The sequence below is a fragment of the Meleagris gallopavo genome, chromosome 16 (assembly GCF_000146605.3).
Source record: "Meleagris gallopavo isolate NT-WF06-2002-E0010 breed Aviagen turkey brand Nicholas breeding stock chromosome 16, Turkey_5.1, whole genome shotgun sequence".
Lineage (NCBI taxonomy): Eukaryota > Metazoa > Chordata > Aves > Galliformes > Phasianidae > Meleagris > Meleagris gallopavo.
In genome coordinates this window covers 11,178,742-11,194,637 of record NC_015026.2, presented here as the reverse complement: position 1 = coordinate 11,194,637, position 15,896 = coordinate 11,178,742, and the positions used below count along the sequence as shown (strand labels likewise).

The 15,896-nt window shown below is 43.1% G+C and overlaps 1 protein-coding gene across 3 annotated transcripts in view; it reads right to left on the bottom strand.

Annotated features, from left to right (window-relative positions):
• Positions 1-6,793: 6,793 nt before the first annotated feature.
• The window catches only part of GPR146 (G protein-coupled receptor 146), a 33,593-nt gene continuing 24,490 nt past the window's right edge, over positions 6,794-15,896 (bottom strand). For 2 of the 3 annotated variants that reach the window (XM_010719659.3, XM_010719660.3), the window contains one exon: positions 6,794-9,069. In XM_010719659.3, the coding sequence (XP_010717961.1) occupies positions 8,024-9,025 (1,002 nt within the window). In that variant the 5' untranslated portion in view covers positions 9,026-9,069 and the 3' untranslated portion in view covers positions 6,794-8,023. Of the gene's footprint in view, positions 9,070-11,565; positions 11,740-15,896 lie in introns of those variants that run through there. The other variant, XM_010719661.3, reaches the window with a different exon arrangement.

Sequence of the window (15,896 nt, the reverse complement as noted above, 5' to 3'; positions counted from 1 at the left end):
GGGGGTTTGACTGCTGATGCTCAAGTTCCAGGTGCCTGTCCAGCGGAGAAGAGCAGCTACGTTTCCCCAGGGGGCTTTGCGGTCAGCGAGGAGATATAACTCCTGGCAAGGTCACCTGATGCTCTCTTCTCTGCCTGCGCTGCTTCGCTTGCGCTTCTCTGCCTGCGCTGCTTCGCTTGCGCTTCTCTGCCTGCGCTTCTCGCCTGCGCTTCTCTGCCTGCGCTTCTCATCTCAGCGTTGTGGTAAGGCCGATCCACCATCAATTTCACATTCTCTCTCCTTATAAAATTCTGTTGATACCATATTAGTAAATTACTTTGTTTTACCTCAGATTGTTGCCACTGTTTTCAATTATTTCGGGGTCCCTTATTTTCTTTTTTTCCCGGGGGCGCGGATCCGCGGATCCCTCCGCCCTTCTAGTCACGGAACCGGGCCGAACCAGCCCGTAAACCGTTGACAGTCCTCAATTAAAAGATCACGGAACTTCAGGCCTTTGAGGTAAAACAAAAAGCCAAGCAGAACAGCAATGAAATCTGTACACAAAGCCAGGAGTTGCCAGCTTGGAGAACTGAAGGAGTTCTGCTTGAGGATGAATTTTAGAATAAAAGCCATGTCTTCGTTTTTTTCTGTGTTCGCTGCATGTTTGTGGGGGTTTTGTTTGCTTTTTGGCTTTCTGATTTCTGGATCTGTAAGTGGAACTGAGATGTGCTGGTTCTGTCATGTAACTACAGCATATGGGCATTTGGATGTGTGGATGCTTTGGGCTCCTTTGGTCAGCTCACAAAAGCTGGTTCATCTCTTTGCTAGGTAGACAAACTGATTGTAAGGTATGTGGAGCCGTGTGGATTTGTGGAATTTAAGCTGTCTGCTTGGATAGGGTTAAAAAAGCACGAGCTGGTGATGTGGGTACATAGGCACTGGAATTAATAACTGCCTGTGCCTCTGAGGCTGCTCCTAAATCAACATTGAGCCTCTTATTCTAGAACAGCCATGCTCTGTGCTGGGTTATCACTGCTGTCACATCTCAGGATTGCTCACCCACGATTCCCCATTAGTGATTTTATATTGGCTTATTTGGGCATTGTTTGTTGTTTTATAAACAGCATTTTCTTATTGTTACTCTGCAGTGATGTTTCCATCAATCACAAAATAAATTCCTCTGTATGGGTAGATCGTGTAGGTAACTCCCAGTGAGGGCTAAAAATGGCTGTATTTCCAAATAATGCTTTAATGAGGGGTGGAAAACATCTTTGTCTAACAGCAACTTCTATAAAGGAACGGGGCTCTGTGTAGCACTGCAGGTGTTAGAATGGTGATTTAATTTACATAGGCTGAGCTGAAAGGTTTCAGAAACTTCTCTGTTAATAATGAATGAAATCTATTTCATTTTGAATTAATGAAAGCGTAACTTAATTAGGGAGAATTACGATGCTCTGGAGCTGGCTGGGAATGGCACTGCCTTTGATCTTTGAGCATCTTGTCTATGGCAGTGCTTGGTACCAGGTGTCTCAGAACAAACACAAGAAACATGCTGTTGTTTTTTTTTTAATAAATATTTATGTCTTTTGAATAATCAGATTTCATAGTCTGGTTAAATATCCTGTGAGGTTAAAAAACACAATGAGCCATTGTTGAGGATTGTTTCTTGCAACAGAATTTTCTCTTATGTACCTCGTTGTCTCTGCAGCGTTGTAGAAGTGATGGCAAATTTTGTTTCTTCTTCCATGTGCTTGCAGGCAGGACCTGCTGGTACCTATATTTGTAACCAGAAACTGGTCTGATATTGTTTCCATTGTGAACATAAATCGCTTTAATCGTTTTGTGGATCAAACCGTCTTTGTGACATGCAGGAGCGCCCTGTTATGACCACCAGGTGGTGTTTGTGCAACAGTTTTGATCCCAGAATTAACATCAAAAATACCATTTATTTGGAGGTGAGGTAAGAAACAAGTGTGGAAATTCTACCAGCTTCAAGGTAAATTTTAGCTTAAATTTGCAAATGTACATGCTAAAATTAGGGTTTTAGTTTTGTTGTATTATGGGTAACACGTAGACTTGCATAGAAGTGATAAGTCAAAGAACCTCCTATTGCAATCAGGGAGGATTTATGATTTTAAAAAACCCTTTAAATTAGGGGATCAATTCTGCATTTTTAGACATTAACTTGATCCAGAGTTGAGAGCTTTCCTATATTTTTATGGCAGCATTATTCCTGCTGTTGGCTCTAACTACACTCACAGGTACCTTAGGATGGCTCTAATTGGGAACCTGTTCCCTTTCCTAACAGTGCTTTCTCCAGCCCTCTGAGTGGAGAGTGTCTGTGCTGCTGCTTATTTCTGTTTTCACACAAAGCATCTTCAGGTGATTTATAACCAGAAAGAGAATCCATTTCATCTGGATTAAAAACTTGTTTGTTCTGGGGAACTTCTGATAGGAAGGTTTGTCTTTTTGTAAACGTTTGTATATTGAATCGTTAATACTCTGATAGGAATCTGGTATCGTTTAAGTCTTTTCCTGTCATGGTTTGTAACAACACATGAGCTTTCTGCTGGGAATTGCAAGGAAATGTGAGCATTTTGTGAATGTACTTAGAAGTGCTGTTCTTTAGAAGGGAGGAGTATAAGGAAATGGCCTACGCTTCCCAGGTAAGGAAAAGACTTGGTAGGAAGGAAGTGGAGTGACAAAGTAGATAATAAATCCACTGCTCTCCTACGGGATGAGAATATATTCAAAATATCTCAAAGTGTTTTGAAATATAGTGGAAAGTTAAGGGAAATATGATGGGAAACATTTCACACTTGAGTCCGCACAGCTGGTTTTGTGCATCCAGTTGCTTTCGCTCAGAAAAAGCATTGCATGATATGGTTAAGAAATACACAAGGTTTTACTTATCAAAAAGCTGCAAGAATTAATCTTAGAGCATATGTTTCAGATTCCTCAGTATGCTGAGCGCTTCACAGCTGCAGAAGCTGAGGCCCAAATCAATGCTTCTTGAAGTGCTTCGTTAAGAGAAGAACTGAGAGTGGCACTTGGCCAGATTCCGCTTTTGTTTTCTGTTGCCAGCCCTGTGCCATTGCAGGGCAGTTCACGAGTAGGTCTCCAGCCTGACCAGCAGCCTGCTTTCATTTTTAGTTAGCAATGATAAGTAAGTTTTTAGCTGTGCACTTGCACAAAAAAAGAGAACCGAATCTTGGTTTGTTGTTTTTTTCAGTGTTACTTCCCCTCTTTCTGATATGGGTGTTCTATTTTCCTGCTAACCTTGGTGCTGTAACCTGTTTTCCTGTAACAGAACAGTTCAGTGCTTTCTGTCTCAGTGCAGATTATGGTTGTCCTCAGTGAGATCTCTCTGTGCTCACAGACAAGTGCTGATTCTGCTGCCATATTGGTACAGTGCAGCCTCATGTAAACCTACTGACTTGCTTGGGTGGTACATTGAGTTTACACTGATGATCAGCTGGGTTTACTTGCACAAAGAAGTGACAAACACACGGCCAGTGTACACATTAACCAACAACTTTGTATTTCTGGCACCGATTTTTCTGTCCTATTAGTTGTAGGATTCATTATGCTGAATAAAGCTGTGAGTTTTTGCCAGCTAACTTCATGCTGATGCATAATTAGATTTTAATGATGTAAAAATTACGACCTAGAAAATCTAGGTAATTCACCACACCTGGTTTGACATCCAAGTCACAAAGTTGTGATATTCTTTAGCCTTGCCTGCAAGTAGCCCTTCTGTCAAAAAGAAGAGCCCACACCTCTTACCAATCAGATAGGCTTTAACACCTTTTATTTAGAGTCTTAGGAGTCAGTGGTTTCTTTGTGAAGCTTTGCCAAAAGTCCATTTCGTGTCGTTCTTTGACATAATATGGAAGGACCACATTTCTTCATTTCAAGTAGAACCAGGAATTCTCCAGTGGTTGGTCACTTTCTTTCCTTAACTGAACATTACATCTTCATAGAGCATCTCAGTTTGATTTCTAAATGGAAACTTTTGAAACCAGGACCCCTACTGGGTTTGTCAACACAGACCTGACTTAAACTGGCTGTGTTAATACCTTCAGCAGAAGCAGAGACGAACATCTTTGTTAGCGCACAGATTTGACTTAATTGGCTCTGCAGGAAGAGGGCTTTAAGTCACAGCTCATCTCAAACATGAAGTTGAATTTTGTGAGAAAATAACGCTGTTAATAATGGCACTTAACTATTGCTTACTTTCTAATACCACTATATACATACCAAAATATACAGTACACTGTACTGTCCAGATGTTTGCATTTGAATGATACAATTGCTTTAAGAAATAATTTAATGCATTTTTGAAAATTATTTTTCATCAGTAGGCTGATTTTTATCTTGCATATGTACAGTATTTTATTCAAATTTATTTAAATGCAAAGTAGGCAAGCCCCTATTTACAGTCATCAGAAACCTTCGGGTAGTGAAATGGAAAGGCCCCATCCTTGAGAACTTTGTATATTAGAAATTTGCCCATAAAAGTTCCTCCATAGTTACATTACTGTGCATTTCCTTAAGTATTGTAACGCACTTGCTCATGTTCTGCTTCTATAAATATTGTGAAGTTCTTGCTTTGTGGGATATTGCTTTTTAAGGGACACCACATGAGAGCACTGGAATCAAGTTCAGAATTTAGGAGAACAGCAGCCAGTCCATTCCATGGCACAGTTTCTTTGAGGCAAATGAGACATCAATTTCACTCTTAAAAATCCTTGAGTTTCTATCAGTCTTGTTCATTAAGTTATCAGCACTCCTTGCCTATATGATTGCCATCACATTTAGTAGATTATCAAGGATATGCACAAACTCAACTCTGCTGCAGTAAAAAGGATCTTTGGGAAAAAAATCAAAATTGAGATTTCAAGGGTAGATGATACAAGACTTGTTCTTTCTCCTTCTGTTAAGTTGCAGCTTCCATTTTCTGTGCAGTTCTATTTGTAATGCCAAGTCGTTGGATGAAGGTTGTTGTCGTGAAGGAGGTAGTCTTGGAATTACCACGTGTACAAGGCCAAGCACAAAAGGATCGGGAGCAGAATGAAATGGAATGGCACGTTTGGGTAGAGAACTGAAGGAGATGAGGGGAATAAAAAAAAGAGATGATGAAAGAGCCATGGCCTGGTGGTTTAACCCAAATAGAAATAAATGTGACAGCCTGCTTAGCCACGGGAAGTAGTGTGGTGTGTCTTAGGAAGAGGGGAAAAGGATGCAGGGCAGCAGCACAGCAGTTACAGCTGCCCTTGTGCTGCCTGCTCAGCCCGCTGCCCTGGCCGTGTCCCAGCTCCACGAGGCCCTGCTCACACCCAGGATTGCCAGTTCCCCTCTGCTGCTGTTTGTTTTCCTGCCCCGTGGGTCAGAATTTCTCGAACAGTTTTTACGTGAGGGATGTGATGTGGTGCTTCAGGATGCCCAGTGTTCCCCCGGAGGGAAGACGAGTCTCCGTTTACTCAGCAGTTCCAAGGAAAGATTTGCTATGAACGTCTGTGGGCGTCAGCTTGAATGCTTCAAATGAGCGTAGCTTGCAATTCTTAGAATATATCTCAAGTTAAGAGAAAAATGAAACCAAAAAATGGTTATGAAAACCAGGAAGTCAGTATTGTGTCTGCAGAGAGGCATAAGTTAGCGTGTGAATGGACGTGGTGGTAAGGAAAGGCTTCCTTCCGTGACCTGGTTTTAAGCTACAGGCTGACACTGTGAAGCAAAGTAATGTGATTATGCTGGCTAGCTTTCATGGTGAGAAACCACCGCACAAATAGATGTCTTGCTGTGTAGAGTTTCAATGGTTAAACAAGTTCACTGAAATAAAAACAGTATTGAAAGCTAAAGAGTAATGGGTGAGCAGGATGTTGATAATGTAAACGATGATTGTATATGAATCAGATAAGCGAAGATGGCTGTGAGAAGAATGATTCAAATGATGGTGAAAAGAGGGGAAAAGATCTGAGAAAAGCCTGTTCCTCATCTCCTTCCCGCTTAAACTTAACCATTTTCCTACGCCGATAAATTATGACCAACTATGAGATCAGAGGATGCAATAGAAAATATTTAATTCTGTCTTTACTCTGTGGTTTTTCTATACCAGAGGCTCAAAACCCCTCATTTTTTTTTGGCTGAAGTCTTGCTGAATGATTTGTGTTGTGACAGATAAAGCAAAGAACAGGGGCATAAAGCAGGGCCAGTGGCAAAGAAGTCCTGCTACCCCTCAGCCAATGGGAGAATATTAGCATAACTTCTGTCCCCTCTGCTATCACTAATGCAACAACAGCTGCAGGTGGTTGTTTGGGTCAGGGTAGCTTTGTTTCCAGCAGCTCTCTGTATTGCTCATGTTCTTCAAACACCCTGAACTGTGTTGGTTTTTTCCATCCCCACTGTGAAATACAGAAACTGTACTTTCACTGTGTATTTGTGAATCACACTGGGAAACACTGCATTTTTCCCCAGGTCAGCAAGAAGGTGATGTTGAGTGGAATTCATATGTATGTAGGTCGCTCCAGATGTAATGCCCCCTATTTATTTCCATGGAAAGCACTGCAGATACAAAGAGCATAGTAACACTGCTTGGTAGAGCAAATTCTCAGCCACCAAACTATTTTTCAACACGGTCACCACCATGAGCTGTGCATTTTTGCCAGCAAACAACAAGCACCTGCATACTACGCGTGTTAAAATCCACGCCCGTGTGAGCGACCAGTCGGTGTCACTGCTGGAATGCATTGCCCACCCCTGTCTGTGCTCACACCCACTGATTGGTCTCCACAAACTTTCAGCAAGCATTGAAAAATGTCAGTGAGTGCTATTTATTTCCACATGGAGGAATTCAATTCCACACTTTTGTTTTGTACACACTTCCAGTGTCAGATGCCACTTTGTCAGAGTGCCCCTCTGCTGCCGTCTGTCACACAGCAACAGCATGTCACAGAAAATTGCTGGGAAGGTTCAGCCTCTACTGCCGTCCCACCAACATCCACCTCTGACATCGTGGACCAACAACATAAAATAGGAGGCATTACTTTTGGAGCATCCCTCGTACGATTCCCATCCTAAAATCTTGTACGCATTGAAAGTTTTTTTTTCCTGAGTTCCGAACTCCCAGTGATCCCCAAGATTAAAGAGATTTCAGTTTATTTGTAGAGAACATATCCCTTGAAAATAAAAAATGTTAATCATAAACATATTTATTTTTAAGATAATTACTCTTGTTACATATGAACATATGTGGACCATAACACTGAGCCAGACATTCTTTACTTGTTAAGTTTTGATTTAAGTTTGTAAACCATTGTGTCCTTCATTTTAACACGTGGAACAAAAATCTCTCAATTCCCCTAGAATTAGTTAATAAATATTTTTGAATTCCTGAAATGCCTTAGGATGCAAACAAAGCACCGGAAGAATAAAACATGTTATTGTTGTATCTAGGAAAAATCTGATTTGTCATACGTGTTAATGGATTGGGTTAGACTGTGTGCGAGAATATAGCTTCTGAAAATGGTAGATTAGGGGATTCGATGATGGAGAAGGAAATTAAATAATTTAATTTATAATTAACATTTACTATTTGGACATGTTTAACTGGGTGATACGACCTTTAGCAAAGATCACCCGTATCATCTTCATTGAAAAATACTATTTACTTCATCAAGGATAGCGCTGTTACTTCTTTGTACAGAAAACAAGGTAATGCCTTTTTCCCTACAAGGTGCTGTGTGTTCAGTCAGGATTTCCATCCACTGCTTAGTGATTTGTTCAGACAGGAATATTAGAACGATGAAGACAGAGCTTACGCTTTGTAAGCAGTTCAGTGCACTGAGAATGTTAGATGTCACAGGTATTACAGCACATAGCCGGAGTCTTACAGATCTCAGCAAACACAACATTTGCAACGTTAAGACTCTTTCATTCATTAAAGGCTCCTCCTGGTTGGGGCTGTGGCGTTGGTGACTTTGAGTGCCAACGCGGCCATATCACAGTCTGAGTACTGCAGTACCAGCACCGAGGTGTTCGATGCCTACGTCATGACCTGCTGTACTACTGTGCGTTCGTGAGAACACCCCTGATTCCCACAGTGTATCTTTTTGAGCAGCCGTCGTAATTTGTTGGGAAAGTTTTTGTTAATGTATCTATAAAGCAAAGGCATTACAAAGCTGCTCGAGAAAGCCAAGAATTTGGATAAAATCTTGGTAAAATGTAATATCCGACTGTAGTTTTCATCTGCAGGTCTTCCTCGTGCGTAAGTAAATGTGCTTACCAAAAGGGTAACGTAATAGGGTGTCCATAACGTGAACTGTGCACAGACTGTGGCAATCAAAAGCCTGTGCACCGATGGATCTAATCGTCCAGTGTCTTGATCCAGAGGTGTTGCCTCTTTGCGTATCCTCAGGATCAGAATAAGAGCATACAGTACTGCGACAGCGGGAACGACGTACCCGATAAACACCATGATGGCATCCGCTGCCTCTTTGTTCTGCATCTTGGAACATTCGATTATTTTAGTGGATACGTGGTTGCAGACATAGAATAGAAGAGATGAGAAACTCGTGAGCATGGCTCCGCCCCATATGAATCCGCAGACGTGCTTGGTGTTGTACACACTGGACATGTAAGTTCTGGGTAGAGCGCGTTCGATGTAGTAGTCCAGGCTGAGTAATGTCGTAGAGTACATGGTAACCAAAGACGAGACGTTGAACAAAATAAGCAAGGTGATATAAACTTCGTTGTTAGAATTCCAGATGGCCCATTTTGTGTTGGCAAGACCTAGGAGGTACATCGGTGCCAGGGTGTTGATGATGAGACCAGCAATGGCGATATTGACAAAGTAAACATCAGGCATCGTCATGGTCGCTTTGTTGTACAGGTTGACCAGGACCAGCAGGCCGTTGTAGCACAGGCCAATTGGGAAACATATGATGAGGTAGAGTAGGGAAAAGATGGATAGCACAAAGTGGAAGTCCTGGCAGAGATGCTGGTCCTCGCTGTTGTCAGTACTGTTTAAGGTTTCACAGCTCCACATAGTGATTTTAGCTCTTGTATCTTCTCTGCTGGTTACCAGCTTTTCTGTAGAGAGAGAAATAGGAATAGTGTTCAGATACTGCAATGTAAGTGAAATGCAATGTTATGTGAAGAAAACATACTTAAATCACACAGCTCACGTAACCAATGACCAAACTGACCAGTTTAAGGTCAGTGATGGAAATTCTTTTCCATCTCACTATCACAAAGTCATTCGTGTTTCAAAAAGTTCAGGTGACTGGTAAATGAATGGACAAGTTTCAATTCCTTAAAAGGAAATTAGTGGCAATGACCTAAAAAAAAGAAATACCAATGTGATGCACAGCAATATCAGTACTTCTTAAAATTATGAAACAGAGCCTTTATTTAATACTATGCAAATGTAGTTGCTGAAGAACATAAGAGGAGCTACAGATCTCAGCAATAGGATGGAAAATAGAAAAATAGAAAAAACCGCACGGTTTTATGTAGTAAATACAAACAAGTTTTCTCTCAAAGTGATTGTTAGAAGGCACAGCTGAGGCAATCTGGTGAATGGATGCTGGATCAGTCACTGGTAAGGCAAGAGGAAACTGGGAAATGAGGTGGAGGGTTTGGTTTGTTTTTTTGCTGGCTTTTCTTTACACGCTTCTATTCGGGTTTCAAACCTACAACCATTTAGTACTGGAAAAACAATGGACCTCTGTAGTCTAGGGAACCTAATAGGAGGGCAGCCTGTGTTTCCAAAAAGAGAGGAATTAACTATCATTTCCTCCTGAAATAGCTTAAATTTTTTAAAAAGTAAGCTAATATCAGTAGTCATTGTCCAGCTATCCTTTGCCATCAGAATTCAGTAGACTCCTCAAAGCCGTCGTCTCTTTCTGAAATGCAGAAATAAGTAATCTGTAAAGCAGTTTCTAAGGTACAACTGGAAACATTCAAGGCCTTCAGATCATGGCTGTCATTCCTTTCCTAGCACAGCACAGCAGGCGATTTCACATGTCAGATGTAGTCTGAGATGGTCAGATACGCAGCATTGTGTTCTTTCAGCAGGTACAGAAAAATACACAAATGCATTCTTTCCAGCGAGAGAACAAGATTAAATTGAATCCACATGAAGCATTGTGCAATTAAAATGAATGTCACTAGACGACATACTGTACTCAATGAACCATATGGCTGAATGATACACTATGGGTTTTGCAACCACTGGGAGATGTGCAGTTCCATCTCTGTAGCACTAATCCTCTGACACTTCAGCTGAAGTCCAGAAGGATATGTTCCAGAATCATGTCCAGTTCAATTTTATTTCCCACTGCAGTTGTTTTGTGTGCGTTTTCTTCTAAATAGCACAGCCAGATAGCAGGATAAAATACAGCCACTTAGCTGGGCAGATAAACCTTTATTTCACAGTCTGATGCCAGATTCTCTCAGGTAAGAGATGTCTCTAACAGTAGCACAAGATGCAGGTCTGTTGTATGCAAAGATTTATCTCACCTCTGGATAAAAAGCTCCTTTCTGTTTGTGTTCTCAGACCAGTTCTTTAGCATGAGTGTTGCATAGATGTACAAACTGTAGTATCTTTATACTGTCTCTAAATCCTCATTCTATTTTGAACGCTGTAAACAACCCAGTGAGTCTTCGGGAAGCATGTGGTGTTTTAAAACTTAAAAAAAGAAGAAGGAAAGCTATCTTGCACAGTCGAAGGCAACCAAAATTCCATCTCATTGAACTGCTCTGGCTTGATTCAAGCAAAGCAGCAGACTGGAACAAGATACTGCAAATATATGCATTACAGCGAGGGCAAGGCTGAGTAAGCACAGGCATGGGTACAATCATGTAGTTCCATTATGTAGGTTTATCCTTAAGCACGTAACTTTGATTGCTACAGACTGAGTTACATCAGCCGTGAGCACTTGCCTGTGTGTTGTCTCAGAAGGAAGTCAGCAGCCTTTGCATTCTGTGTATTTGCTTTGTGTTTTATGGATTGGTGGGATGTCTGGTTTCGCAACTGTGTGTAATAATTACTCCATTTTCTTGACGTTCTCTAACTGCAGGTAAATAAGTCAGCTCCGTTTTAATGACAGAAGAGGCAGGATATCTGTTAAATAGTAACTTTCTGAAATGGCAAAACCACCTCAAAAAAAAGCACAAATAAAACCCATGCCAAATAACCACACTGTTACTGATTCCTGGCAGCCAGGTGAGGCACACTGACTGCTCACCTTGATGCCTTTTCTCCCCACAAAGGCACTGGGCCCCCATCCTGGCCCGGGCCGGTCCTCACCACGCTCCATGGGCAGGATTCCATAGATCACCACTGAGCCCTTCTCCGGCAAAAGGCAGTTTTTTCTCAGTCCCAGGTTGGCTGCGTTGTAAGCTGATGCTGCAGTGCTCTTGTTTACTGTGCTCTGACTCAGCCGTCCCCAGTGCTTCCCCCTCGTGCTGTCTGGGCTCACACTTCTATCGTATTGCGATCAACATCGGCGCTTGGAATGGGAAACCGAGAGGAAGGCGCGTGTCCCGCCCGCTGCTCGCACCCCTCCTCGCCTCCAGCCTTACCTTCACCCGCACCTCACAGCCCTGCAGGCTCTCCTGGGCAGCACCCGCATGGAGGGCATTGCAGGGGACGTGCATGGAGGGCATGCGGGGAGGGCAGCAGCCAAGAGCGCCTCACCGCTCCCGCAGCCCATTGCCTCCCAGCCCCAGTGCTGCATGCTGCACTTGTTTTTCCTTCAGTGACTTACTCACCACTTTGGGCTCGGCTTGGCTGTGCGAGGCCCCTCCCTTTGGCTGTTTACAGCCCCGCTCAAGAAGCAAGAGGCTGGGCTTCAGCCACTGGGTTTCCGATTTACTGCCCAGAATGCTTGGGCTGCGGCAGCAATCAGAGCTGTTGGGGGTTGTCATCTGTGCTCAGGTTCTCTGGGGACATCTGGGAGCCCATTCCCTGCCCTGCAATCCACCGCTCTTGCTCAAGAGCACGTGTTTTATTTTTAACCTGTGATAAGAATATACGGCTTTGAGGTTTCACTTTTACAGGCCATACATCCTGAACGGGCAGTGGTTGAGCACACTGTGCTAAGAAGCATCCTGCTGCTTGTCCTGCTCACAGGGTGAGCTCTAGCAGCTGGGTAGGCAGGTTTCTGGGCACTGATGTGGAATTCAGAGGCTGCTTCAGGATATGACAGGGTCCTCCTTTTGTGATGGCGTTACAGATCCCATCGCGTTTCCTTTTTTTGAGAAGCTGGAAAGGTGACTGAGCTCAGAGTGTTTGAGTGTTGCACACAAGCAGTGTTGTGTGTGCGTTCTCTCTGTCCTCAAAATGGATCATTTCTTTTGAAGAGTTTCTGAGCTGTAGGTTAATCGTTAATGATGTGCTGAATTTTGTATTCTGCTGAGGCCCCTCTTGCTGTCCAGATGTTTAGTTTAGTAAAGAAGTGCTTTTGTCTGCTTGACCTCTATGTGACAGAGCCCTTAAACAGATAATCCAACCTCTGAATATTCTTTTTCACAAACTGCAATGTCATTATAAGCCGTATGTAGCATGTAGCTATAAAGCTGTTGCCAACAAATGACGTCTCCGCAGATGCTGAGCATTCATACCTTCCTCAGGTCCTGTAGATCCCAAAGGATCTCTTAATTTCTGCAGGAACTGAAAGCAAAGCGTGCTGCGTGGGGAGGCACTGTGGGACTGCAGGGGTTTGCAGAAGCAGAAAACTGGAAGTCTTTGCCAGAAGTGTTGCATGAACCACGACTTAGTAGATTCTGGCTACTCATCAGGGTCTGTAAGGTGCATTTAGAAAGTGACACGCTAAGTATTATTTATGGATTACTCCTTAAACATTTAGATAGTGGATGATAGGTATTTCAGAAGAATAGCACACCTGCCATTAGTTGCGCCCAGGGGGAGCACGCTCTGAACTCTGAAGTGTGAGAGAAACTGTCTCACGTCGCTGTTACCTCCAAGTCTGCATTACGTGATGTTTTTTTCAGCTTACCAGTTGATATACATGTCGTAGGGGTTAACAGAGGAGTCGTTGGCTGGCTGTACAGAAAAGTAAAACTAGATTGTCCAGGTTAGATGAGAGGGGAAAAATGCTGCAGTGCAGGCAAGTAAGAAACCGAATATTCTTCTGTTGTGTGGCTGCTGAGTTGCTATTGTTTGGAATATAATGATACGGCTCAGATAAAATGCTTTAAACATTAGTGTAGAAGAAAATCCTGCTGGATGCTGGGTGCTGGGCTGAGAAACAGGCCTCTGCCAACCCCATCATTTGCGTCTTCGTGGTGCAATCATTGACCAGTTTGACGGGTGGTATGCTTATAATTGATATCAGTTGCATTTTATAATGTAGTTGATCTCATGCAGAACAACGTGAAAGAAGCCATGAGTGGATTACAGTAATAACTGATGCATAAAGTAGCATTAAATCTGACATCCTGCCTGAGATGCTTACAGCATACAAACAAAAGAGCCAGTGGGGGTGGGGTGGTTTTCTTCCTCTTGCAGTACTGCTTTCTGTTCCGGTCCTGGCAGAGGGAGCACGAGGTTCTTCAGATGATACTCTTCACTTCTTTCTTCTCTCATTCCTTTGGGACTTCCTGGGCTGCCTTAGATGCATTCTTAGGCATGTCAAGCCAGCAACGAGAACGGAATTGTCAGAAAGGATAGGTGTATTTCCCATCCTTTCTGAGGATGTGAAGTGAGCACACAGTTGCTCGTGCTTCTGAAGTCACTCTTCACACTGTGCTTGGGTCATCCTTTGAGATTGCTCACCCATCTCACTGCTTTTTCAGAAATTCTAAACGAACATCTGCTTGAGAACACTTCACAATTCAGCTCCTTCCCAAGGGCCCCGCTCTTGTGATGTGAAGTCTTTTGCTGTTCTGCAGATGTTTGCAACCACTGTAATCTGTTTGTTCCTTTATTTCATAGGCAGCATCATTGTGGTAAATCATTGCATTGCAGCTACAGTGTAATTCAGAGCCCACTTCTGCTGCCTGGTAGCAACCTACCAACCATAAATGCAGTTTTTCACTTTCCTTTCAATGTTTTCTTTACATTATTCTATTACTACTGTATAAATATATGTAGTGCCCTCCAAATGCAAAATATTAACAAAGCCCCATTAGCACACTTTGTTTAGATTGTTAATCTCTTTCCTTGGGAACCTGAGTTCACTTAAGGGCACATCAGAGCTAAGCTGTCTGCACTTTGCCCACACAGATCAGTATGCATCAGGTGAGTTCAGGTGCTCCTTTGGAAGAAAAAGGAAAATTTATTTTTAGCTAATGGCAAAGTAAAGCTTGTGAGGGAGAGATAGCCCTGCACTAGGGGCACTGCAGGTTGTGCAGGAGGAGCCCCGTGTGCAGAGACAGCTGCTGTCTGCCAGGCACATCTGCCTTCATGCAGTTAAGAACCTGGCCCCAGCAGGAGCTGCACTGCCAGCAGTGCTCTGCGTGCTCAGCAGCAGCTGCCCAGGGCTCCACAGGGGTTAACTCTGTCACTTGCTGGCTGTCCCTTATCTTAGTGCCCACTATCAGATGAGTGAGTCTGACCGCTCTCATGCTCCACCTCTTCCTGACTTTGCTTTATCTCTGAATTCCGACAGAGCCTCTGTGTGGAAATCTCACCGTCCTTTGTCTGTAACATCTCTGTGTGATGGGGAGGGCTTTGCCACAGAGCGAGCAGTGCAGCTCCTAACGCACAGTGAATGTCTGGTGGCGTGAGGTGGGGTCTCTTTCTGCTCGTGCAGGAAGGCCAACCTGCCCAGCAGAGTGCATTACATGGATCAGCTCAGATAGTGGCTACCAGCATTTGAAACACAGGGGTTCTTTTTGTGTGTGTGCGTAAAGATCAGATCATGGAGACATATATATATGTGTGTATATATGTGTGTGTATATATATATATATTTTAACTTGAGGAAAGAGAAAATTACAAAGCATCTTTATGCTAAATATCTTCACTTAGATCACAGGTTTGCAGATGGTTGGATCTCTGAATCTCCAGCATTGCTCAGGATTGCAGGAGTAAGCAGTGTCTATGAGCTGAGTGTTACAATTTAAATCAGCATCACTCTGTTAAAGAGAACCAGTCCTCGCCTATCAAAATTAGTGTGAACCATCCCTATTCTTTGTGGACTGAACTTGCTGCAGGGCAGTGTGAGAGGCTGGGATCCTGCTGGGATGGCTGTGAGGGAGCTCTTATCTTAACCCTCGTTGCTGGCTTCTCTCATGCTCAGGGCTTGTGATGGGAAATGCTGCTCAGAGCCGGCAGCGTGGAAGCATTCCCTGCAGGTATTCTCCTGCCTGACTGGCGGGAAGCACAGATGGTAGTTTTCCTGGAAGCTCTAACATCACGCCATTTCCTACTAGAGGCACAAGTGAAAGCCAACACCGTGACTGATAAACAAGGCATCGTGTTGGCTGCGGAGGAATTCCTGTGAAACACTCAGGCTGCCAGGACCAGGTTTCTCATAAATGCAGAAATATTGGCATAGCTCTTTCCAAGATAACAGTAAGTATGAAACCGGTTTGAGTCTGGAGTTTGAAGACAACAGTCTGCTCCTTAGCAGAGAGCTCTACTATGGCTGAAATGACGTCAAGATTTGTCACATCTGTTAACGATAAACAGATACCTTCCTGATAATTGTCAGCTAAAGTCTGAGACCTCTTGTTCCTGACACTCCTGTGGCTTTTGATTTCTTTTGCTCAGTGAAGGAAATGCCATTTTCCAGCTGCCTCCTTGAGATGAACTGGCATATTTACTGATTTAGTTTTACTCCACTTGTAATTGCTGAATACAGTATTTTAACTGAAGGTTTTAGGAGGGCTAGTATAATATTAATGCTGATGTTAGGATGACTGTACTTACGAAGATCTGGAGTAGG